Source organism: Pristiophorus japonicus, chromosome 13 (assembly GCF_044704955.1).
Source record: "Pristiophorus japonicus isolate sPriJap1 chromosome 13, sPriJap1.hap1, whole genome shotgun sequence".
In the NCBI taxonomy this organism is placed as follows: Eukaryota; Metazoa; Chordata; class Chondrichthyes; family Pristiophoridae; genus Pristiophorus; species Pristiophorus japonicus.
Window position 1 is genome coordinate 89506751 of NC_091989.1, and position 25800 is coordinate 89532550.

The 25800-nt window shown below is 47.3% G+C and overlaps 2 protein-coding genes across 2 annotated transcripts in view; one reads left to right on the top strand and one right to left on the bottom strand.

Moving 5' to 3' along the window:
• Nucleotides 1-2519: 2519 nt before the first annotated feature.
• LOC139278686 (uncharacterized) lies at nt 2520-9215 on the bottom strand. The gene is made up of 3 exons (XM_070897732.1): nt 8938-9215; nt 3795-3951; nt 2520-3492 (listed from the first exon to the last, which is right to left on the bottom strand). Exons 1-3 carry the CDS (start codon nt 8977-8979, stop codon nt 2858-2860), a joined length of 834 nt encoding a protein of 277 aa, XP_070753833.1. The 5' UTR covers nt 8980-9215; the 3' UTR covers nt 2520-2857.
• The window catches only part of LOC139278685 (aspartate aminotransferase, mitochondrial-like), a 50791-nt gene continuing 33939 nt past the window's right edge, over nt 8949-25800 (top strand). Inside the window, exons 1-2 of the mRNA XM_070897731.1 lie at nt 8949-9057; nt 21073-21229. Coding sequence (XP_070753832.1) covers nt 8978-9057; nt 21073-21229 — 237 coding nt within the window. The 5' untranslated portion in view covers nt 8949-8977. The remainder of the gene's footprint in view (nt 9058-21072; nt 21230-25800) is intronic.

A 25800-nucleotide genomic window follows, 5' to 3' on the forward strand; every position in this document is an offset into this window, starting at 1 on the left:
CTTAATTTTTGTTGCACTCACCCCCAACACCTAAGTATGAGAAGTGCATGGATTTTCTTTCATCTCAAAGATCGCGATTCTGCAAGCTGCCTCAGCTTCCTCCTCCACGCTGTCCAAGATCACCCAGCCTCCCATTCCTGAACTCAAATCATCCTGTAGCATCTCTTCCATCTCACACACACCCCTCATCGGACTAACCTCTTCCACAAGATCTACCTCCTGCCTCCACATCACCCTCCCCCAAACCAATCAAACTGAAACATCTTTTCTACATCTACCCTATCAAGCACTTTCATCATTTTAAAGACCTTGATCAGGTCACCACTTAGCCTGGAGAACAGAGCCCCAGCCTGTTCAGTCATTCCTGATAGTGATAATCTCACAATTCTAATATCGTCCTTGTAATATTTTTTTCACACCTTCTCCACTGTCTTTATATACTTTTGTAATATACAAAGCTACAAAATATTTACAACACAGAAACGGCCCAACAAGTGTTTATACTCCACACGAGCCTCCTCCCACCCATCTTCATCTAACCCCATCAACATATCCTTATATTCTTTTCTCCCTCATGTGCTTTTCTAGACCAGATATGTAGACCAGAATTGTACATAGTACTATAACTGTGGTCAAACCAAGGTTCTATACAAGTTTAATATAACAGGCTAGACTTTCCATCAGTTTTGCTTCGTTACTGCCCACTTACCGTCCATTTTAACGCTGAGATGAAGTATAACGCCCATTTCCCCCCAAAATGGAAACTAACATTCATTTATTGCCAGCGTTAGTTTCGGCATCAAGTTAGTGCCAACAATTAATTAAACCGCCCGCCCATATTTTTTTGCTGTAAAGCCTCAGAATAGTTTTTAAACGAAACTAATGCCCAGAAACCACCCATAGCGCCGAGCATTACTTTTGTCATATCGCCCATATATCGCTGAAAAGATCGCTCACCCAAACGCTGAAAAAAAGTTCCACTCACTTGACCTTAACCCAGCGGGTGTGGTCGCCATTTTGTAAATCGGAGGACTTTTCATATAAAAGGCTGCTTCAAGTTCTGGGGAGTTTTGATTTAATCTGTGAATTCTTAAGGCGATTTTAAAATAGGATTTTAGTAGGAAAATGTATTGTTTGTGAAGAATAGGTATAATAGTAATTGTAATTTCTCAGCCTGTATTGATGACTACTCACATGCTGCAAATTAGAGATGGAAGAAGGTATATTGAAAAGCATTATGTGCCCAATCAAAGAGTTGGCAGACTGAGGAGGAGGAGAACTTACACCCAACGAACTTACAGGGAGAAGCAGTCTTACCTGAGCTTGTCTGAGAACACGTGCCTTAGGAGACTGCGCGTCCGAAAGGAGGTCATCAGTGAGATATGCCAGCTCATTAGGGGAGATCTGCAGCCTAACAGCGCCATCAGGATTGCACTGTCCGTTGAGGTTAAGGTAACTGCGGCACTTTCCTTCTATGCATCTGGCTCCTTTCAGGCCTCAGCTGGCAACATTTATGCTCTCTCTCAGCATACCACACATTGCTGCATTCGACAGGTGACTGAAGCCCTTTATGCACGCAGGATGGACTTTATAAGCTTCCCTATGACCAGGGATGCACAGACTGAGAGGGCTCTAGGATTCTCGAGAATAGCAAACTTTCCCAAGGTGCAGGGAGCAATAGACTGTACGCACAGCCATGCGAGCACCTTTTCAGGATGCAGAGGTTTTTCGGAACCGAAAGGGATTCCACTCCCTGAATGTGCAACTCGTTGTCGACCACAAGCAAATAATCATGGCAGTAAATGCAAAATTTCCAGGCAGCATCCATGATGTGCACATCTTGCATGAGAGCACTGTATCTGACCTGTTTAAAAGTCAGCCACAAGGTCAATGCTGGATGCTTGGTGACAAAGGATATGGCCTTGCCATCTGGCTGATGACCCCCCCCTGCGTAAGACCCAGACAGAAGCAGAGAAACGATACAATGAAAGCCACATAGCCTCACGCAATATCGTCGAAAAGACAATTGGAGTGCTTATGCAGTGCTTTAGAAGCCTGGACCACTCAGGAGGCGAGGTACAATACCACCCTGAGCAGGTACTCAATTCATTGTGGTGTGCTGCATGCTGCAAGCTTGGCTATCAGGAGGGGACAAGAATTGCCAGATGGGACTGCCAGTCCACCTCAGGAGAGAGGAGAAGAGGAAGATGAGGTGGACAATGACCTCGGGGCAGACAATCAGGTTGACATTGAAACCATGCCCCACCCCCCTCTAGACCGCAGGAAAGGGCCCGTGGTGGCTACACAGCTGCAAGACTGTTGCGTCAGCAGCTCATAAATAAGCCCTTTGCTTGAAATAACGTTGGTGGTAGTTACACAGCTGCAAGACTGTTGTGTCTGCAGCTCATACATGAATGTTTGCATTACCTTGGTGACGGTTACAGTTGATTTACGTGACGTTTAATGATCCCCTTTCATGGTATGGACTCGCCAGCTATCTGAGACAATGCAAAACAATGTTATGTTAAATTCTTTTTTAATGTAAACAAGGAATTTTTTCTTATTCAAAAACATAACAGTACCCCCTCCCCCACAACAACTTTTGAACATTTTAACAACAAATACAACAAGGATTATAAAAAGCAACCCCTCCCCCAAACTATCTCAACATTGAAACAACAAGCAATTTTTTAAAGCAAACGTGTAACAACTCCCTTCCTCCCTACCTGCGGCCATGCCCCTCCTTTCCTCCCCCCCCCCGGGTCTTTACTCCACCTCTTCCCTTACCAACTCCAAGCCGCTTTGCCGCAGTGCTCCTCCAGCGCTGCTTCGTTGGGGGGAGATGACGGTAGATCCATTATTTGGGCCGATGCTGGAGAGGTTTCCGAGGAGACGTCCTCCGAGCCAGAAGCAATGGCTTCCTCCTGGCTCGCATGTGTCTCACTCGCAAGTGGGATGCGGCACCTTGGGGTGCAGTGCCGGATTCCTGGATCACTGATAGCCCTCTGGCACCAGTGTTCCTGGCTATCACCTCCAGGGCCACCGCCATCCGTGGCATATACTCGGTCATGGTTGCGGATAGGGTGGCCAGCTGTTGGGATATGCCCCCTATTGCCTGGAGGAGCTGCTGTCCAATTTCAATGTTCCTCCTGGACAAATATACCATGTCCGCGCTGAGATCTGCCGATCGTGGAGCAGACCTGCTGTGCCGAACCAACCTCCGCGGGGTCGGCGCCGTCATGGAGTCCCTCGGAGTGCCCTGCAGCAACATGCTTGGGCCCGCTACCTCCACGGTCGAGGAGGACATGGCTGCGGGAACACTGGAAGGTACGGCTGCTGCAGGCTCCTCCTCCACCTCCTCACTGTCCTCAGTGGAGAGGACCTGCAGCAGGACGGGCGAGATATGGGGCTCCTCGCCCCCAGAAACAAGATCCACCGCCAGATCCATAGCTTGCCGCGGTTCCAATTGAAGGGCCTGCGCTCTTGGCTGAGCTAGAAAACACAAATGAGGTAATTAGAGGAGAAGGGGGTGCTAGGGTCACATGGGAATGCAAACGCTATACAGGCAGATGCACGTGAGCAGCTCTACTGCTATAAAAATAATCACAGATATCACATTTAATGAACATCATGACAGTTCAAAATCTGCATTACAATGATTTTCATGATCCCATCATTAATTACATAACATTGAATCAATAAAACACATCATCCATCAATCATATATTATATGGGTATGAGTGGGTGTGGCATTTATTTACTTTGCATCACCCAATGGTTTATACTTTACTCACGTGGCATGAGGGCAGGTACCAATGCTGCACGGGTGGCCGACCGGTTGTGGGTGCCCACAAGTGCCAGCGTCCGTTCCTCGATATCGGTGAGCTCACAAAGGATCGGTGGGCTGCCAGCCGTGCGTCGCTGCTCGGCCCTATTCTCCGAAAGTTTCTTCTGCAAAAGGTGATAACAGCATGGCATGGCGTAAGATCATTGCTAGGTACTGTTACAGATACTGATACAACACATAACACATTACTGACAGATATCATGTTATAATTATTATTATGCTACACAACATACATGGTAGTCCACCGCAAACGTATTAATCAGACAGAGAACATTCGGCCTGGGATTGCAGTGGGCCAAGTGCGGGGAGGCCATTCGGCCCGGGATTGCAGCGGGCCAAGGCGTTCGGGCCCCGACCTCTCCCCGGCGGCGTCCAGGCGTTCGGGCCCCCTTCAGAGACGACTGGGCCTCTACTTCCCCGCAGGGCTCCAGGTGTGGTCTAGCCAGGGCTTTGTGCAGCTGCAGAGGGCTGGCAGCGCATGGAACAGTACCAAGGGACGTAGATTACTACTGACTTTCATTTTAAACTTTTAATCAACTTGGGAAACTTTTAAACAACTTGGGAACACTTTTTTAAAACTCCGGGAGAAACTTTTAAAACTTCTGAAGAAACTTTTAAACAATATGGAGGAACTATCAAGATTATTTTTTTTTAAAAAGGTTTTATTAAGGAATTGAATACTGTACCCCAATCTAACTAGAAAATAGTTTGGTGTGTATTATTAGCATCATTTTCAGTCATTTGAAACCGGGTTACTCACGACGACGCCCAGCGAGCAGGTGTGCCTCCGACCAGGCGACCAGGACATTACCGCCCCCCCCCCCCCCCTCTCCTGCGGCACGTCTACATCCCTCCAGCGACGGGCTCTCATCCCTCCAGCGGCGGGCCTACATCCCTCTCCTCATCGACGGCTGGACCCCTCCTTCCCCACTGGTGACCCAGCCTCTTCTACTAATGAGCATCACGGCTATGACTCTTCCACCCTCCCACTTCTTGCTGAACTCCAGTGGACAAGTGACCTTCCTAATGCCTGCCCCCAACCAAGCCTCGGGCCACCTACCATCAAGGGCGCTACTCGGCGCCAAGCTTGCGGCCAACATCTCGCCGTAGGCAATTAGGCTCATACAGCAATGCCTGGTCTCCAGTCGTCTTGGACCCCCTTGCCACTGCACCAAGACCTTGCTCAGCTAATCCCGTGGGGTGGCCGGTGTGCAACAGCCATCCCACGTTAAAAGAACTCACGCACAGGCATCTTCCACTCCGTTAACATGAAGTTCGGGACCTGAAACGTCAGGACCCTCATGGACCACTCCAACAGCGACAGGCCGGAACGCCGCACCGCCATAGTTGCCCGGGAACTTAGACGCTTTGACATCAACATCGCCGCCCTAAGCGAGACCCAGCAGGCAGGGGAAGGCCAGCTCAAGGAACAAGGTGGAGGCTACAATTTTTTCTGGAAAGGCAAACCAGAGGAAGAACGCCGCCTCCACGGAGTCGGCTTCGCCATCAAAAACGAGCTGGTCGACCGCCTCAAAGACTCCCCCTGTGGGGATAACGAACGCCTCACGACTCTTCGACTCACCCTATCCCGGAACCAATGCGCCACAGTCATCAGTGCGTCCAACATTCGATGCAACGGATGAGACCAGAGAGGGTTTTTATTCCAACCTCGAAACATTTCTGCCCCGCGGGCGACAAACTGATCCTCCTAGGTGACTTCAACGCCAGGGTCGGCAAAGACTCAGCCCTCTGGGGAGGCGTGATTGGCAGAGAGGGGATAGGGAAATCCAACTCCAGCGGTACCCTACTCCTGACAAAATATCTAGAACATGAACTTCTCATCATCAACACCCTGTTCCACCAGAGGGACAAATACAAGGCATCGTGGCAACACGCTCACTCCAAACACTGGCACCTGCTCGACTATGTCATAATCCGAGCCAGGGATCGCAAGGATGTCTGCATCACCCGCGCCATGACAGGAGCTGACGACTGCTAGACGGACCACCGCCTAATCCGATCCATCATCAACATTAACATTGCCCAAAGCGGAGGGGACAGCAGAGGCAGTACCACGAAAAAGTCAATGCCGAGGCACTTAAAGACCCAGCTAAGTGAGCCCTATGCAGCCAGTGCCTCACAGCTAACCTGGCGTGCCTTGATGACCCCGAGAATCTGAATGCCCACAGCGTTTGGTCTGCCCTCCAGGTCTCCATAACCAGTGCCTGCAAAGAGACACTTGATCACTCAACCAGAAAACACCAGGACTGGTTTGATGAGAATGATCAGGAGATCGAAGAACTAATAGATCGCAAGCGCAGAGCATTTCTGAGCCTCAAGCAACAACCCAATTTCAGGCGGCTCAAAACTGAGGTCCAACAAAAAACCCGGGACCTAAAGAACAGGTGGTGGATGGAGAAAGCACAGGAGATACAACAACTGGCCGACAGCCATGATGTGCGAGGATTCTTCATCGCAGTCAAGATCACCTACAGGCCCAACATCTAAGGCCCCACCCCACCGCTGGCCAAGAACGGGGAAACACTCATTAAGGACACCGAGGCAGTCAGGGTCCGCTGGAAGGAGCACTACGAAGATCATCTCAATCGAGACTCTGCCTTTGACTTGAGTGTTCTTGACTCCATCCCGCAGCATGCGACCCACCACCACCTCAGTGAAACCCCAACGTTGCACGAGGTAGGAAAAGCCATAAGACAGCTCAAGAACTATAAGGCTACGGATGCGGATGGAATCCCTGCTGAGGCGCTAAAGTATGTCGGAGGGGCGCTGTCTCATCTGGAGGGAGCAGAGCATGCCGGGAGATCTCAGAGATGCAGTGATCGTGACCATCTTTAAAAAAGGGGACAAGTCCAACTGCGGTATTACAGAGGAATCTCCTTGCTATCAGCCACTGTCGCTAGAGTCCTCCTCAACCGTCTTCTCCCTGTGGCCGAGGAGCTCCTCCCGGAGTCACAGTGCAGATATCGTCCCCTATGGGGCAGAATGGACATGATCTTTGCAGCGCGACAGCTGCAGGAAAAATGCAGGGAGCTGCGCCAGCCCTTATACATGGCCTTTTTCGACCTTACAAAGGTCTTTGACACTGTCAACCGCGAGGGTCTATGGAACCTCCTCCTCCGTTTCGGATACCCCCAAAAGTTTGTCAACATCCTTCGCCTGCTCCACGACGACATGCAGGCGATGATCCTTACCAGCGGTTCCATTACAGACCCAATCCACGTCCGGACCGGGGTCAAACAGGGCTGCGTCATCGCTCCAACCCTCTTCTCAATCTCCCTCGCTGCCATGCTCCACCTCACAGTCAACAAGCTCCCCGTTGGAGTTGCACCAAACTACAGAACCAGTGGGAAGCTGTTTAACCTTCGCCGCCTCTAGGCCAGGTCCAAGATCATCCCAACCTCTGTCGTTGAGCTGCAGTATGCGGACGATGCCTGCGTCTTCGTACATTCTGAGGCTGAATTCCAGGAAAAAGTCGATGTATTTACTGAGGCATACGAAAGCATAGGCCTTCCGTAAGACAAAGGTCCTCCACCAGCCTGTCGTCGCCGCACAGCACTGCCCCCAGTCATCAAGATCCACGGCGCGGCCATGGACAACGTGGACCATTTCCCATACCTCGGGAGCCTCTTATCAACAAAAGCAGACATTGATGAGGAGATTCAACACCGCCTCCAGTGCGCCAGTACAGCCTTCGGCCGCCTGAGGAAAAGAGTGTTCAAGGATCAGGCCCTCAAATCTACCACCAAGCTCATGGTCTACATGGCTGTAGTAATACCCGTCCATCTGTATGGCTCAGAGGCATGGACCATATACAGTAGACACCTCAAGTCGCTGGAGATATATCACCAATGCTGTCTCCGCAAGATCCTACAAATCTCCTGGGAGGACAGACGCACCAACATCAGCGTCCTCGTCCAGGTCAACAGCCCCAGCATTGAAGCACTGACCACACTCAATCAGCTCCGCTGGGCAGGTCACATAGTTCACATGCCAGACACGAGACTCCTAAAGCAAGTGCTCTATGCGGAGCTCCTTCACTGCAAACAGGCCAACGGTGGGCAGCGGAAATGTTATAAGGACACCCTCAAAGCCTCCCTGATAAAGTGCGACATCCCCACTGACACCTGGGAGTCCCTGGCCCAAGACCACCCTAAGTGGAAAGAGCGTGTGACAAACTAGTCCCACCCACCCCTTCCCTCAACGACTATCTGTCCCACCTGTGGCTCTGTGGCTCTCGTATTGGACTGTTCAGCCACCAAAGAACTCACTTCAGGAGTGGAAGCAAGTCTTCCTCGATTTCGAGGGACTGCCTATGATGATGATGAGGTTTGGATTAAATGATTACCGGTCTGACTGCAATACATCAGATCTGAAGTTAAATTCATTACTGCCTCATTATAGTTACAATTATATAAATATATATAAATAAATGTAATACTCTTCCGGAACCAACAAGGTTGTTCCAGCACTTGCGGCACTAGTTCGCCTCGTGTGATTCAATTCTACTCCTCTAAAAATGAACTCCAGTGCTTTGTCTGCATTTTGTATTATGATTTGAGAATGTGTAACCCTAGGTATGTTTGCTCCTCTACCCCATTTTCCAAGGGTTGTATGGCCTCATTATTCCTCCCACCAAAACACACGACCTCACACTTGTACATCCGCAGTTTTAATCCGCACTATTGGCAGTTATGCCTGCAGCGGGCTATACCCCCAAGCTCTGAAATTCTCTCCCTAAACCTCTCTACCTCTATCCTCCTTGAAGACGTTCCTTAAAATCTATCCCTTTGACAAGGCTTTTGGGCACCTGTCCCAATATTTTATATGGATTGGTGTTAAATTCTGTTTGATTTTATGAAGTGCCTTGGGAAGTTTTACTATGTTAAAGGCAAGTTGTTCACCCATTCCGCAAGTTTATTAACACCTTATATTTTGTGGTATATTGCACTGAAGCAATAATTCAATAACCCGCTACACTGGCGGTGTCGCTGTGACCGAGCCCGTGCTGAGACAGCGGCACTTCTTGCCGCGGCACTGGCGCCTCCTTGTTTTTCCGAGGTTATATATACCTGGCGCCGAGCCTCCCCGCCTCTCCTAACCCTGGCTGCCATGGCGATGCTTAGCTCCCGCAGGATCCTCTCCACAGTCGCGCACCACCAGGGCTTGGCTGCGCTATCCGCCCGAGCCAGGTAAACAGCGGGCGAGAAGCGCAGAGCGGCGGATATCGCCGCAGCGACAGCCACGTAGCAGACCCGTTAGTTTGTGAACGGCCGGCCGAGGTCATGGCGCGCGAGGGCACAGGGCCTCGGGCAAAGCCGCTCGCTTTCGGCGGAGTACGGCCATTGAATTAACATTCCGCTGATTTATTTACCTCGGGTTACTTGGTGCCGTTGTCTTTTATATCCTCATTGAGGTTCCCACCCCGCCCACTAGCAAGCGCTGCCTTTCGACGCACGACCTCTCGAGTGACTGCGCGCTGAGGCGGGCGCTGCTCCGTGCTGTGCGCGGATTGGCTGAGGGGCGCACGGGGCCCCCGAGCTCTGCTCCTTGGTGGGCGGAGATTGGCTGAGGGCCGCGCGGGGCCCCTCCCACCCCTGGTTGACGTACCTTGCGTCGTGCCCGTGTCCTTGATGGGGTAGCGTTAAAGGACACGGCAGGGCCACGTGTCTCCTGTGAAGGGGGCGGGACCACAAGGTGCGACCTCTCATTGGTTAATTTCTGCGATTGATGGCAAAGCAAGTGCCCCTTTAAAGGGACAGAACCAATAAACTGTAAATTCGTTCAAATTTGAAATAAACTTAAACAACTTAAATTGAAATTTTAATACAAACGTGAAATGCTGCGGATAGTAGAAATCTGAAATAAAACAGAAAATGCTGAAAATCACGAGTTTAGAAGGATGAGAGGGGATCTCATAGAAACATATAAAATTCTGACGGGACTGGACAGGTTAGATGCAGGAAGAATGTTCTCGATGTTGGGGAAGTCCAGAACCAGGGGATAAGGGGTAAGTCTGAGGATAAGGGGTAAGCCATTTAGGACGGAGATGAGGAGAAACTTCTTCACTCAGAGAGTTGTTAAACTGTGAAATTCCCTACCGCAGAGTTGTTGATGCCAGTTCATTGGATATATTCAAGAGGGAGTTAGATATGGTCCTTACGGCTAAAGGGATCAAGGGGTATGGAGAGAAAGCTGGAAAGGGGTACTGAGGTGAATGATCAGCCATGATCTTATTGAATTGTGGTGCAGGCTCGAAGGGCCGAATGGCCTACTCCTGCACCTATTTTCTATGTTTCTAAATACTCAGCAGGAGGGCAGCATCTGTGGGGAGAGAAACACTTTCAGGTCGAGGTTATCAACCTGCAACGTTAACTCATTTTCTCTCCACAGATGCTGCCTAACCTACTGAGTATTTCCAGCATTTTCTGTCTAAATTAAAATGTTTTGGGGTTAATGAAGCACTCCAGTCCCTCCGGCGCCCCTCAACTTGCAACCCAAGAAAGTATCACAAGTTAAACGCAAAACTTTCTGGTTTCATTCATTAAGCGTGCAACCATCTTGACTGGATGCTCAGCAGACAAATGCACCATCTGGTGTGGCATTCCAACCTGGTAGGTTAGAACATCCCAGTATGACCCCTGTGCTAAGTTAGTTGATCTCAGGAACGCTACAGTTTTCCATAGTGCCTTGGGTTAGAGAGTGGAGGGGTGGGCGGAATCAGCCAAGGTTCAATTCCAAATCTCTGTCCGATGTCTCCCCAGTGGCATTCTCGCCTCTTGCGTCAGAAGGTCGTCGGTTAAAGTCCCACTCCAGAATCTTTGAGTACAAAATCCAGGTTTACACTCCAGTGCAGTAATGAGAGCGTGCTGCACTGTCAGAGATGCTGTCATTCAGATGAGCTGTTAAACTGAGGCTCTCTCTCAGGTGGATATCAAATATCCCATGGCACTATTTGAACAAGAGCTGGTGAGTTCGTCCATTGTGCTGGTCCACATTTATTCCTCCACCACCAAAAAAGATTTTATGGTCATTTATCTCATTACAACAGTGACAACACTTCAAAAGTGCTGCATTGGCCACTATATAAATGTGAGATCATGCTGTTATTGCCCAGAAATGCACTTGTGTCATCATAGACAGTCCCTCGGAATCGAGGAAGACTTGCTTCCACTCCTAAAGTGAGTTCTTTGGTAGCTGAACAGTCGAATACGAAAGCCACAGACCGTCTCACAGGTGGGACAGACATTCGTCGGGGGAAGGGGGGGTTGGGACTGATTTGCCGCACGCTCCTTCCGCTGCCTGCGCCTGACCTCTTCACGCTCACGGCATTGAGATTCGAAGAGCTCAGCGCCCTCCCGGATGTACTTTCTCCACCCAGGGCGGTCTTCGGCCAGGGACTCCCAAGTGTCAGTGGTGATGTCACACTTTACCAGAGAGGCTTTGAGGGTGTCCTTGTAACTTTTCCACTGTCCACCTTTGGCTCGTTTGCCGTGAAGGAGCAACGCATAGAGCAATTGCTTAGGGAGTCTTGTGTCTGGCATGCGAACTATGTGCCTGCCCAGCGGAGCTGATCGAAGTTGATCCAGGCACTTGTGTAGAAAGATAGGGCGAAACTTTCTACAGAAAGCACATTCCCTCACTTCTCTTCCCTCTTCCCTGAAATGACCTGAGATGTCCAGCCCACCCCTGCTAATACACGGCTGGCTCTTTGGGTTGAAAGATGCTAATCTTGAGTAAAACTCTGTGGACCTTTTGTTGGTCAGTACACATTGAATTCAAAATCATTTTTCCATACCACTATGCCCTTTGCCTTGCCTCTCCCTGCATTAGTAACCTCCTTCAGCCCTGCATCTGGCCCCAATCCTTTGGTCCTCTGACCTCCGATGTACTGCGAACTGTCTAGTTCAGCCTCAGACAATAACAGCAAAGGGGGATGGAATCAATGGCTAAGGAATGTTAAAGGAATGTTTAATTGGAGGAAACTGAGGCTCATCCAGGATTGGGTGTTAGATAAACAGACAGTGGAAGGGTGGTGGTGAGGTAGAGGTGGGTGTCAGTGTACATGTGTCAACTGTCTCATCATACACTCCGAGGGCAGGTACGGTACAGATTAGATGCTTAGTAAATCTCCTGCTACACTGTCCCATCAAACACTCCCAGGGCAGATACAGCATGGGTTAGATACAGAGTAAAGCTCCCTCTACACTGTCCCATTAAACACTCCCAGAGCAGGTACAGCATGGGTTAGATACAGAGTAAAGCTCCCTCTATACTGTCCCATCATACACCCCCAGAGCAGGTACAGCACGGGGTAAGATACAGAGTAAAGCTCCCTCTACACTGTCCCATCAAACACGCCCAGGGCAGGTACAGCACGGGGTTAGATACAGAGTAAAGCTCCCTCTACACTGTCCCATCAAACACTCCCAGGGCGGGTACAGCACGAGTTAGATACAGAGTAAAGCTCCCTCTACACTGTCCCATCGAACACTCCCAGGGCAGGTACAGCATGGAGTTAGATACAGAGTAAAGCTCCCCCTACACTGTCCCATCAAACACTCCCAGGGCGGTTACAGCACGGGTTAGATACAGAGTAAAGCTCCCTCTACACTGTCCCATCGAACACTACCAGGCCAGGTAAAGCACGGGTTGAACTTGCAGCCAATTCCTTTAGCCCCAACATCAGAAGGACGTCTGGTGCTGCATCAGTGAGATATTTCCTTTTCCAACAGGAGCCATCCTGTGACATTTCTGAATGAGATTCCTAGTTGCTCCACTGAACTAGGATCACTTTGATGTTATTAGCCCCTGCGTGCAAGGAACCAAGTCGAAACTGTCCATAGTCTTTTCATGTAGGATCTTTACAGCCCGCAGAAAATACTTTAATTTTATCAGTCTGAAGCTGTATTTGAATCCGATGCTAGGTTGAAGGGTCAATGTCGGGGTGTTTACTTCCTTTGAGAGTTCTCAATTTGCTCCCTCACTCTAGAACGGAGACAGCCTTGCAGCTGTACAGCATGGGAGTGAGTTGTGAAAAGGTGCACTCAAGTCACAGCAGTGCCTCTTTGTCCGGTTGTGACATTTTTGCAAATTATTTTGTAAAGCAGAAGTAACTAATTTCTGTTGGAATCGCGTGCACGATAGCCAGCAGAGCGCACTGCTGCATGGTGTGTTCATCTTTCACGTGTCTCGCTCTCTCCTGGGGGGGGGCAGGGGGGGTGGGGTGATAGAGAGAGTCTCTGTCTCTTGGGTGAAAAAGTCTTGATGCATTTTGCTTGCGTTAATTGATGTTACCAATTATGAGGGTTCCATCATTTATAATCTGTGCCTAGCGAACATTTGTGGAGTCCTAGCATGTAAAGCTCGGACAGATTTGTAAGCTGCAGGAGCTGAAAGGGCTAATGGCCCAGTCCCTCAGAACAGGTGCCACCTCTGCCAGTTGTGTTTTGTGATATGACTGATGCCCTTTTGCTGAGAATGTCACCCATGCATCAGGCGCTGTGTACTGAAGTCAGCACTTGGCATACAGCCCCGCAACTAACTTAACTCACACTCTTCATTCAGGAGCTGTCTTCACAAATGCTGGTTTAAAAATTGCTGCGTCTGAAGCCAGTCCCGCCCACAAAACTGGCCACCTGCCCCCCCGGATTGAAATAATGAACATGGCACGGTTCTGCCGATTTCGCCCCTTTGAGGAGGGTGTAGATATTGAGCTATTTTCTCAGCCACACAGCACTAGTGGACAGGTTTTTAAAGTTTTTACATATTAAAAAGTATTTAATTGACTATGAACCTAGTGTACATCAATGAAACTAGTAAATGGTTCAGTGTAGTTTTTTTTAAAGTTATTTTCAGTGATTTAAAATCAGGTTACTCACAGATGGAAGACTAGACACTCTTATTTTTTGTCATAAACCCATTTTCAGCTGTATTAATAAAACTACACCGGATTATTACTTTTAAATACATCAAGGAATATATTTGAATGCAAAACAACTAAACAATTGTGTTCAATTACACTGCCAATTGTGCTGGACCATGGAAGATTTTGTGATCGTGTAACTGAATTTTAGCATAAACTTGAACTGTAACCTAATCAGCACAGTTTCAAGCTCAATTTGCAACCACTTTCCCGATTGTGCCCAAACTTACCCCTTTGAGTTTAGGGGAAATGGATTCCCCTGTCCATTTCACCCTGGGAAATGACAAGACTATTGCTGTAACAAGAGATTAGCTATAACAAGGCCAGGAGGTAGTACTGTGAAGGATGCATTTCCTCCAAATTGCCCCACCCTTATATGCCTGTGCCCGATCTGTAGAGCAATATACAGGCAAGTCTCGATTATCCATACACGGATCTGACGGAGAACCTGCTGTAACGGCGTTTTTAAAAGCTGTCGCACACGTGAATATCTCGATCACCTCAAGTGTCAATCACACATAAATTGACTCAGGCGTACACTCCTTTCTCACTTCGCAACTGACACAGGCATTACATAACTGTCACACACGTGAAAATCTCCATCACTTCAACTAGCTAGCACACATAAATTGAAGCAGGTGAATCCATTGTCATGTATTTTATTACGTTCACGCTATGATAACACGAACTAAGTCTTCGTGGTTGGTTCTATCACCGTCAAATTTCAGCTCTGAGACGTGCACTCGCCCTAGCAGCAAAATTGTTTACCCAGACTAGCCCAATCCCCGACGGACCCGGATAATTGAAAGTTGCCTGTACTGCGGATGCTGGAATCTGGAATAAAACAGAAAATGCTGGAAATCTCACCGGGTCAGGCAGCGTCTGTGGAGAGAAAGCAGATGACCCTCTGCTTCCGCTCCACAGATGCTGCCTGACCCGCTGAGATTTCCAGCATTTTCTGTTTTATTCCCTATCTGTAGCATCCTCGCACTCCCTGCCTTCTCCCCTTTATCGCCTCTCACACTCTCTTTGTGATTGTAATATATGAATTTGCTGGAGGGAGAAGCTGCCTTGTAGGCTCGTTTAACACGGAAAGAAAATAAGTGGCTGATTTGTTTTTCCACAACAAAAAGGATCCCAGTAACCTGAATTAGATGTCAATTCTGGGATAAGAGTGATCTTCAAAGCCTGGCCATTGTCATTCAGTGGCTTGTACTTTGGGTTTAGTCTCCAACTGGTTGTGTTGTATACAGTTACAGTCTTTCAAATGTCATGACTAAGATTAGGATCACAGGTCACACACAGATACCCAAAGGGTCTTAGGAGTTATAAGGCATTTTATTTAAATGAGCGCTGGTTCAAATATAGTCAAACACAACACACACTCAGTATAGACGTAGTAGACATCATCATCGTCATGGGCAGTCCCTCGAAGCGCGGATGACCTGCTTCCATGCCAAAAAGGGATGAGTTCACAGGTGTTTCAATGTTCCAGATCCCAAACTAATATTCCAGATCCCGAACTACATGTTGAAGGGTGGAAGATGCCTGTGCGTGGATTTTTTTAACGTGGGGTGGCCGTTGCACACCAGCCACCACACGGGCTTGACAGAGAATTAACCAAGATGACTCGAAACCAGCTCTGCTGCACGGACCTAGTGCGCACACATATCGCAGTGTGGGCTGGCCTGTGCTGCCCCTGGGCCCTCGCCTATTCTGGGCCCCAAACTCACGCCTCTCCTGGGCCCTGATCACCTCCATCTACAAACTTTTGCCACTCCTTCGCCCCTCCTGCTGTGCCTGCAGTCAGCAGCAGCTCTGCAGTAGACATACGACCGTGACAAGTAGCTGTTATTAGTCCCGCTCGGACAGACAGCTGGTAGAACGAACAGTTCGTATCTTCACTGTCTGCCCTGAAAAGCCTTCTAGGTCTTTCTTTTATTCTCTCTTTAGGGCTGGGCCTAGTGTAGGATATTGACAGAACCATTGAACCTGTGATGTGTTGAGTTCTTTGTCTCAACTCTTAGGTGAAACCCTCCTGTCTTTCCTGTTGATCCTCCCAAGTTTGGAGCCAAACATGCCATTCTTGGCCTTCAGATATTTGGAGCTGCCTATTATCAGTTATTTATGTTCACACTGTTCAAGTCACTTTAGAACATAAGAAATAGGAGCAGGAGTATGCCATTCAGCCCCTCGAGCCTGCTCCACCATTCAGTAAGATCATGGCAGATCTGATCATGGACTCAGCTCCACTTTCCTGCCCGCTCCCCATAACCCTTCACTCCCTTATCTTTCAAAAACCTGTCTTATCTCCACCTTAATTTTATTCAATGACCCAGCCTCCACAGCTCTCTGGGGCAGAGAATTCCACAGATTCACGACCCTCTGAGAGAAGAAATTCATCCTTAGCTCCGTTTTAAATGGGAGGAGGCCCCTTATTCTGAAACTATGCCCCCTAGTTCTTGATTCCCCCATGAGGAGAAACATCCTCTCTGCATCTACCCTGTCTAGCCCCATCAGAATCTTATACGTTTCAATGAGATCACCTCTAAGCCTTCTAACCTCCAATGAGTAGAGGATCAGCCTGCTCAACCTTTCATCATATGATAACCTCTTCATCTCAGGAATCAACCTAGTGAACCTTCTCTGAACTGTCTCCAGTGCATGTATATACCCCCTTAAATAAGGAGACCAAAACTGTACACAGTACTCCAGGTGTGGTCTCACCAATACCCTGTTCAGTTGTAGCAGGACTTCTCTGCTTTTATACTCTATCCCCCTTGCAATAAAGGTCAACATTTCATTTGCCTTCCTGATCACTTACTGTATCTGCATACTAACTTTTTGTGTTTCATGTACAAGGACCCCCAGGTCCCTCTGTACAGCAGCATTTTGTAATCTCTTCCCATTTAAATAATAATTAGCTTTTTTATTTTTGCTACCAAAGTGGATAACCTTACATTTTCCCACATTATATTCCATCTGCTAAATTTTTACCCACTCACTTAGCCTATCCAGATCCCTTGTAGGTTCTTTGCATCCTCCTCACAACTTGCTTTCCCACCTATCTTTGTATCATCAGCAAACTTGGCTACGTTACACTCGGTCCCTTCATCCAAGTCATTCATATAGATTGCAAATAGTTGAGGCCCCAGCACTGATCCTTGTGGCACCCCACTAGTTACAATGTGCTGACCTGAAAATTATCCATTTATCCCGACTCTCTGTTTTCTGTTAGTTAGCCAATCCTCTATTCATGCTAGTATATTAACCCCAAACCCGTGAGTTTTTATCTTGTGCAGTAACCTTTTATGTGGCACCTTATCAAATGCCTTCAGGAAATCCAAATACAACACATCCACGGGTTCCCCCTTATCCACCCTGCTCTTTACATCCTCAAAGAACTGCAGCAAATTTGTCAAACATGATTTCCCTTTCATAAAACCATTCTGACTCTGCTTGACTGCATTATGATTTTCTAAATGTCCTGGTACTACTTCCTTAATGATGGACTCCAGCATTTTCCCAATGACAGATGTTAGGCTAACTGGTCTATAGTTTCCTGCTCATCTCCCTCCTTTCTTGAATAGGGGCGTTACATTTGCGGTTTTCCGGTCCACTGGGACCTTTCCAGAATCCAGAGAATATTGGTAGATTGCAACTAATGCATCATCTATCTCTGCAGCCACCTCTTTTAAGACCCTAGGATGGAGGCCATCAGGGCCAGGGGACCTGTCCACCTTTAGTCCCATCGGTGTGCCTAGTACTTTTTCTCTAGTGATGGTGATTGCTTTAAGACCTCCCTCCCTCCCCCCATGGAATGAGTCCTTCAGTTCTAACACCAGTCTGCAGAGACTTTTTGGTGTCATTATTTCTTCCAATGCATGATTTCTTACATCCCAGAAAGCCAATTATTTAAAGTACAACATAGATCTGTATAAATAGTGCAGAGTAAGTCACAGGTTGAGTAGACCAGCAGGGAGACTGCATGGTGCAGTGGGTTGGCAATCTGCCCTTTCAGCTCCTGGACCTGAGGCCGAACACTGGCTTCTGGCTGTCGGTCCTACAATGAGAATTGAGGTTTAAGATCAGCCGTGATCTTATTGAATGGTGCAGCGGCCTCGAGGGGCTGATTGGCCTACTCCTGCTCCTAATGCTTATGTTCTTATAAAGAAACAAAGGTTTTGAAAATAGCCAAGGAAAGGGGAAGCCTGTAGAAATTTAAGAAATTGGAGAGGTGAAAACGTGGAGGTCAGTTGTGGAATTAAAGCAGGTTTGAAAAGGACGATATAGCTGAAGTTACTGAAGTCAGTGTTCAAACCAGAGGGTTGAAGGATGCCCATGCGAAAGATGAGATATTTTTCTTGAAGCTTAAAATGAACTTCGTTGAACAGTGTACAATGCCAATGGCAAAAAGGTCAGAGTGGGAATGGGAGATGGAATTAACGTGGCAGATCACAGTTAACTCAGGGTCACACTTGCAGACAGATCAGAAATGTTTGGTAAGCGGGCACCTTTGGTCTTACCAATATAGGAGAGAGAGCATTGAGCAGTGAATATTATATACTGGATTAGAGAATGTGTTTAGGGCCCTGGACAGTGGTGGGGGAGGAGGTGAATACGCATGGGACCGACAGCTAAAAGCAGGGTAGTGGAAAAGTGAAGCAGGGTGTTGCAGGCGGGGGGGAAAGATGTGATTGGTGGGATCATGTGGGGGAGGGGAGGAGATGTGATTGGTGAGATCATGTGGGGGGGGGGAGATGTGATTGGTGAGATCATGTGGGGGGGGGGGGAGATGTGATTGGTGGGATCATGTGGGGGGGGAGATGTGATTGGTGGGATCATGTGGGGCGGGGGAGATGTGATTGGTGGGATCATGTGGGGCGGGGGGAAGAGATGTGATTGGTGGGATCATATTGTGGGGGGAGAGATGTGATTGGTGGGATCATGTTGTGGATGGTGGAAGGTGATCTGGTGAATGCAGAGACTAGTGAGGTGGACAGTGAGGACCGGCAGGACTCTGTCATGGTTTTGAAAAGAAAAAGAAAGACTTGCATTTATATAGCGCCTTTCACGACCACCGGACGTCTCAAAGCGCTTTACAGCCAATGAAGTACTTTTGGAGTGTAGTCACTGTTGTAATGTGGGAAACGCGGCAGCCAATTTGCGCACAGCAAACTCCCACAAACAGCAATGCGAAAATGACAAGATAATCTATTTTAGTGTTGTTGATTGACAGATAGATATTGGCCGGGGCACCGGGGATAACTCCCCTGCTCTTCGAAATAGTGCCGTGGGATCTTTTACGTCCACCTGAGAGAGCAGACGGGGCCTCGGTTTAACGTCTCATCCGAATGACGGCACTTCCGACAGTGCAGCGCTCCCTCAGCACTGCACTGGGGTATCAGCCTAGATTTATGTGCTCAAGTCCCTGGAGTGGGACTTGAACCCACAACTTTCTGACCCAGAGGCGTGTGTGCTGCCCACTGAACCACGGCTGACACAGAACGGGGAGGGATCTACCCAGTCAAAGGCCGTGCAGAGGGAAATCCTTGTCTGAGGGAAAAGGAGGACATTTCAGAAGTTCTAGTGCGCAAGCTAGAGTGTACAGTACAGGTTCGACAGAAACTGGGGGCAAGGGATGGAGTCTTTACAGAACGTGGGTGGGGTGGGGAAAGCATTCTCATCAATAGAGAGAAGTCCAATCAGCGATGGGTCAGGTAATGGTGAGGGATGGGTGGAAATTGGAAACCTAATTTAGTATTTAATTTGCAGTAAACTGCCACCCAAACTGTCTAAAGATCGGTGGGTGAAATCCCTCTGGAGCAGGAACAGCTCCTCTCCTGAGGCCAACATAAAGGCACAGTATTGGCCACAAATAATGGGAGAATAACTCGCATTTTAACTGTTACAGACAAGCTGGAGTATGGCCCTTTCCTTAGCACTAATGTTGTTTACCCGGATCACAAACTCACTCCAAGATACATCGAACCATCATTTCCTGATCTGGACTGACACCATCTGGGTCACCTTGTGGACCCTTTTTTGTTCTCCGAGCTTTGTGCTGTAATATTGGACTTTGGAAGCCGATTACTGGGGATGATCTTGTAAAACTGCGCTCCTGCAGGTCACAATTGGGTCAGATTGTGGCTTAATTAGATCGGATTAATGCTCTTTTGAGGTCAGTGGTGTAGACACTGGGCGATGATTCCCATTTCTATTCCTGCAGTCAGTCTTTCCCTGACCTTTGTGTTGTTTGTGGGTCACAGCTCTCTTGGGCTGAGTTTTTAAAAATGTTTTAATTGTGCTCAACGGAACATCACTAACTACAAGTGGTCTCTTTCCCACTTCGGGAGTTTTCTGCTTAGTATCTATTAAGCATCACTTTTGACTCAGTGGTTCAAGCTCTACTTCAGTACTCAACGCAAAGAGCATGAAGAGGACAAGCGCAGGCAGTGGAAGGAGCGTGCGGCAAACCAGCCCCACCGACCCCTTCCTTCAATGACTATCTGTCCCACCTGTAACAGGGTCTGTGGCTCTTGTATCGGACTGTTCAGCCACCAAAGAACTCACTTTGGGAGTGGAAACAAGTCTTCCTCTATTCCGAGGGACTGCTTATGATGATGATAACTTCAGAACTTGAGCACATGATGTAGGGTAACACATCAGTGGAGTACTGAGGGCGTGCTGCATTGTTGAGGTGCCGTCTTTTAGATGAGACAGTAAACTGAAACGTCCGCCTGCTCAGGCAGGCATACAAGATCCCAGCTTACAATTCCAAGAACAGAGGAGTTTTCCCAGTGTGCTGGCCAATATTTATCCCTCAATCATAACCTCCAAAAACAGATTAACTAGTCCTGTATTAAACTGCTGTTTGTGGGACCTTGCTGTGCGCAAATTGGCTGCTGCATTTCCCCAAAATGACAACAGAGACTGCACTTCAAAAGCACTTTGTGCTGTGAAGCATGGCACATCCTGAGGTTGTCAAAAGGCTATATATAAATGCAAGCTTGTTCACTCTTCCTTTCGCTCTGTAGTGACATTCTTCTCCTGCCAGTGGTGTCTCTGCAGTGCCTCCAGTGGCAGGAAGGTGTCATTACAGCGGGACAACTTTACATAGGCATTATAAATGCTGATTATTATAATGTAAAGTAACTGCTTATAACGTATCATAACACCGATTATTTACTATTGCGTTTATGTGATATTAAAGTTAATTCAGATGAATAATCTCTCTTTAGAGCAAACTGTTACTGAACCGTGTTTACTAATGACCTTCCAGCTCCACGTGGTCACATGTGGAAATGGGGGCCCCCGATCCCATCCTTGGGGTTACCGAAGCTTTCAAACGTGACAACAACTCCAAGAAAATGAACTTGGGCGTCGGTGCATACCGCGACGATAGCGGGAAGCCGTTCGTGTTGAGCTCTGTGCGAAAGGTAAGTTGAATGTGACATCCTTGTTTTATTTTTAAATGAATGTTAGTGGAGAAATCCAAAACCTCACACAAACTTTTCAAGAATCATAAAACAATACAGCACAGAAGGAGCTTTCGAAGAGCAATCCAGTTAGTCCCACTCCCCCGCTCTTTCCCCATATCCCTGCAATTTTTTTCTCCAAGTATTTATCCAATTCACTTTTGAAGGCTACTATTGAACCTGTATCCACCGCCCTCTCAGGCTGTGCATTCCAAATCCTAACGTAAAAAAGCTTCTCACTCCCCATTGCTGCTTTTGCCAGTGACTTTAAGTCTGTGCCCTCTTATTACTGATCCTTTGAGCCATTGGAAACAGTTTCTCTTTATTTACTCTATCTAAATCCTTCATGGCTTTAAATGCCTCTATCAAATCTTCTCTTTGCCTTCTCTGTCTGAGGAGAACAAGCCCAGCTTCTCCAGTCTATCCATGTAACTGAAGTCTCTCATTCCTGGAACCATTCTAGTAAATCTCCTCTGTACCCTCTCCAAAGACGTCACATCCTTCCTAAAGTGCGGTGCCCAGAATTGGGTACCTTGGCACTGAGCAGTGCTGGCAGAAGCCTGGGAACTGACTGAGGCTGGTATGTGCCATGGAGAGAACTGGTAGGAGAAAGGATTTAGTAACTTCATAAAGTTACTGAAAGAGCATTTGTTGGCTGGCCAGTCCCATCCTTTACAACATACAGCTCAGATTGCTGTACTTCCCAACCCGAGGAGTAAGACAAATCGAAGGGTTTCTTAATACCATCAACTTGCAGGGTCCTTGTTTTTGATAAGTGTCTGGCTAATAGAGTCCACTGTGCAGCCTGTTGAAATGTTGCTCCAAATAATATGATTATTATTGGCAACTTTTTTCATCATATTGGAATCTCATCTGCAGGGCCAGAACTATAACTTGGGATTCCTGTTAAACCAATGTTTGATTTTCCTTCTCAATAATTCAACCTTTAGGTACTAATGAATAAGCTGAGCAAAGAGCTGTCCACAAAGTACAGTTTATTTTTCATTCTCGGGATGTGGGTGTCGTTGGCAAGATCGGCATTAATTGCCCAATCCTAATTGCCCTGAGAAAGTTTTAGTGAGACCTTCTTGACCCACTGTAACATTGTGACACAACTGAGTGGCTAGCTGGACCACATCAGAGAGCATTCAAGAGACCACTATGTTGCTGTGGGTCTGGAGTTACATATAGACCAGACTGGGTAAGGATGGCAGGTTTCCTTCCCTAAAGGACATGAATGAACCAGTTGAATTTTTATGACAATCCGATAGTTTCATGGTCACTTTTATAGATAACCAGTTTTTTAATTTAAACTGAAATTAAAATTCCCAAGCTGTCACGGTGGTAGCTGAAATCTGGTTTTCTGGATTACTAGTCCAGTAGTGTAACCACTACACTACCCTACCTTTGTTGAAAACATATACCTGTACCACAATATACAGGGCGTGGGCTGGAGTGAAGGAAATTGCTAAAGCACAGTTTATGATACCCAGCTCCTTAAAATATCCCAGTCATCCTAACCTGTTTAGCTATGCATTTGCATGTGAGGGCTCAGCTACATTCAGAGAGTGGGGCCAACTATACCTGTGGTAGTTACGCTAACAATCTAACCAAAATCTCATCATAAGGTCCTGGATTTGACCCCCAGTCTGTGCTGAGTTTGCTGATCACAGGTGGTGATACTGTGGGGGGTGTGGGGGGGGGCACTCCAATTGGCACTCAGTTAAGTAGGGACAGAAAACAGCAGCACACTGATATCTGCCGCCGTAATAAAGGCAGCTTGTTCGGGTTGCGCAACCCATTGTTAATTCACTAACCCAGTCATCTGAGGGGTTGGGTGTGGGTTAATATCGAGGCCTGTGTGTGGGACATTGGGTGGGGACAGGAATGGGCTTAGTTTTGATGACCATCATATCAGACCCACTGGCATTTCGTAGTCTTGGCTCACACATAGAGTGGCCACTTTGGTAGCCAGCACCCATATACCTGTATCCCAGGAGGAATCAACATCTCCTGCAGAAAAGGGCATGGGGAATGGGGGAGTGGGGGGGAGTGGTAAGCGGGTGCAAGGAATGTGCAAGTCCAACAAATTAAAATGTCATGACATGTCAGCTTGAGTAATGACATAAGAATTAGGAGCAGGCGTAGGCCATTTGGCCCCTCGAGCCTGCTCTGCCATTCAATAGGATCATGGCTGATCTTCTACTTCAATTTCTCTGCACTATATCACCATACCCCTTGATTTCCTTAATATTCAAAAATCTATCGCTCTCTGTCTTGAATATATTCAATGACTGAGCATCCACAACCCTCTGGGGCAGAGAATTCCAAAGATTCACCACCCTCTGAGTGAAGAACTTTCTCCTCGTGTCAATCCTAAATGACCGACCCCTTATTCTGAGACTGTGACCCCTGGATCTAGACTCCCCAGCCAGGGAAAACATCCTCCCTGCATCTACCCTGTCAAGCCCTGTAAGAATGTTGTATGTTTTAATGAGATCACCTCTCATTCTTCTAAACTAGAGATGATCGGCCTCGTCTACTCAATCTCTCCTCTTAGGACAATCCCCCCATCCCAGGAATCAGTCTGGTGAACCTTTGTTGCATTCTGTCTGTGGAAAATATATCCTTCCTTAGGTAAGACGACCAAAACTGTGCACAATACTCCAGGTGTGGTCTCACCAGGGTCCTATATAATTGCAGTAAGACGTCTTTACTCTTATACGCAAATCCTCTTGGAATAAAGGCCAACATAGCATTTGCTTTCTTAATTGCTTGCTGTACCTGCATGTTAACTTTCAGTGATTGCTGTACAAGGACACCCAGGTCCCTCTGAACACCAACATTTCCCAATCTCTCATTGCTTAAAAAATACTCTGTTTTTCTATTTTTCCTACCAAAGTGGATAACTTCACATTTCTACACATTGTGTTCCATTTGCCATGTTCTTTCCCACTCACAGCCTGTCTATATCTCCTTGAAGTCTCGTTGCATCCTCCCCACAACTTACATTCCCACCTAGCTTTGTATCATCAGCAAATTTGGATATACAGGTTGAACCTCTCTTATCTGGAACCCTCGGGACCTGGCCTGTGCCGGATAAGGGATTTTTCAGGATGAGGGGTGGTCAAGTTAAATTGGATGGTACAGGTACTGAGCAAGGGGATATCAGGGCTGGCTAGCTTGGGGCTGGAAGTGCGGCAGAGAGATCGTAGTGTGGGGTGGGGGGGTGGATCGCGGAGTCGGCAGCGAGGAAGGACTTCAATTTGTTCAGGTCAGAGTTCTACGCATGCGCCACCCGGTGGACGGGAATGGTTCTGGACGAGGGGTGGTGCCGGACAAGGGAGGTTCAACCTGTATTACATTTGGCCCCCTCATCTAAATCATTGATACAGATTGTGAATAGCTGGGGCCCAAGCACTGATCCTTGCGGTACCCCACTAGTTACAGTCTGCCAACCCGAAAATCCATGCTAATATAATAATATGCTAATCCCATATTTTGCATCTTATTGAATGCCTTCTGAAAATCCAAACACACCACATCCATTGGTTCCCCCTTATCTATTCTGCTAGTTACAATCTCAAAAAACTCCTAACAAATTTGTCAAGCATGATTTCCCTTTCATAAACCCATGTTGACTCTGCCCAATCCTATTATTTTCTAAGTGCCCTGTTACCAAGTCCTTAATAATAGATTCTAGCATTTTCCCTACTACTGATGTCAGGTTAACTGGTCTGTAGTTTCCTGTTTTCTCTCTCCCTCCTTTCTTAAATAACGGGGTTACATTTGCTACCTTCCAATCTGTGGGAACCGTTCTAGAATCTGGAATTTTGGAAGATGACAACCAATGCATCCACTATCTCTAAAGCCACCTCTTTCAAAACCCTAGGATGTAGGCCATCAGGTCCAGGGGATTTATCAGCTTTCAGTCCCATTAATTTCTCCAGTACTATATTTTTACTAATACTAATTTATTTCAGTTCCTCATTCTCACTAGACCCTGGGTTCTCCATTATTTCCAAGAGGTTTTTTACATCTTCTTCCATGAAGACAGACACAAAGTATTTGTTTAATTTCTCTGCCATTTCCTTATTCCCCATTATAATTTCTCCTCTCAGCCTGTAAGGGATCCATGTTTACTTTTGCTAATCTTTTCCTTTTTACATACCTATAGAAGCTTTTACAGTCTGTTATTATGTTTCTTGCTCGTTTACTCTCACTCTGTTTTCCCTTTCTTTATCAATTTCTTGGTCCTCCTTTTCTGAATTCTAAAATCTTCCCAATCCTCAGGCTTACTGCTCTTTTTGGCAACATTATAAGCCTCTTCCTTTGATCTAATACTATCTTTAACTTCGCTTGTTACCCACGGCTGGACCACTTTTCCTATGGGGTTTTTTCTGCCTTACAGGAATGTGTATTTGTTAATTATGTATTCATTCTTTAAATACTAGCTATTGCTTGTCTACCGTCATACCTTTTAATGTAGTTTCCCAACCTACCTTAGCCAACTCTCCCCTCATAGCTAAGTA

Bases quoted from the DNA above. Each gene is read 5' to 3' on its own strand.
- LOC139278686 (XM_070897732.1), bottom strand. From the start codon at position 8,979: ATGGCAGCCAGGGTTAGGAGAGGCGGGGAGGCTCGGCGCCAG. The intron at 3,952-8,937 runs GTATATATAACC...CACCTTTTGCAG, and splicing joins GCGGGGAGGCTCGGCGCCAG to AAGAAACTTTCGGAGAATAG. The intron at 3,493-3,794 runs GTGAGTAAAGTA...TGTGTTTTCTAG, and splicing joins GGTACCTGCCCTCATGCCAC to CTCAGCCAAGAGCGCAGGCC.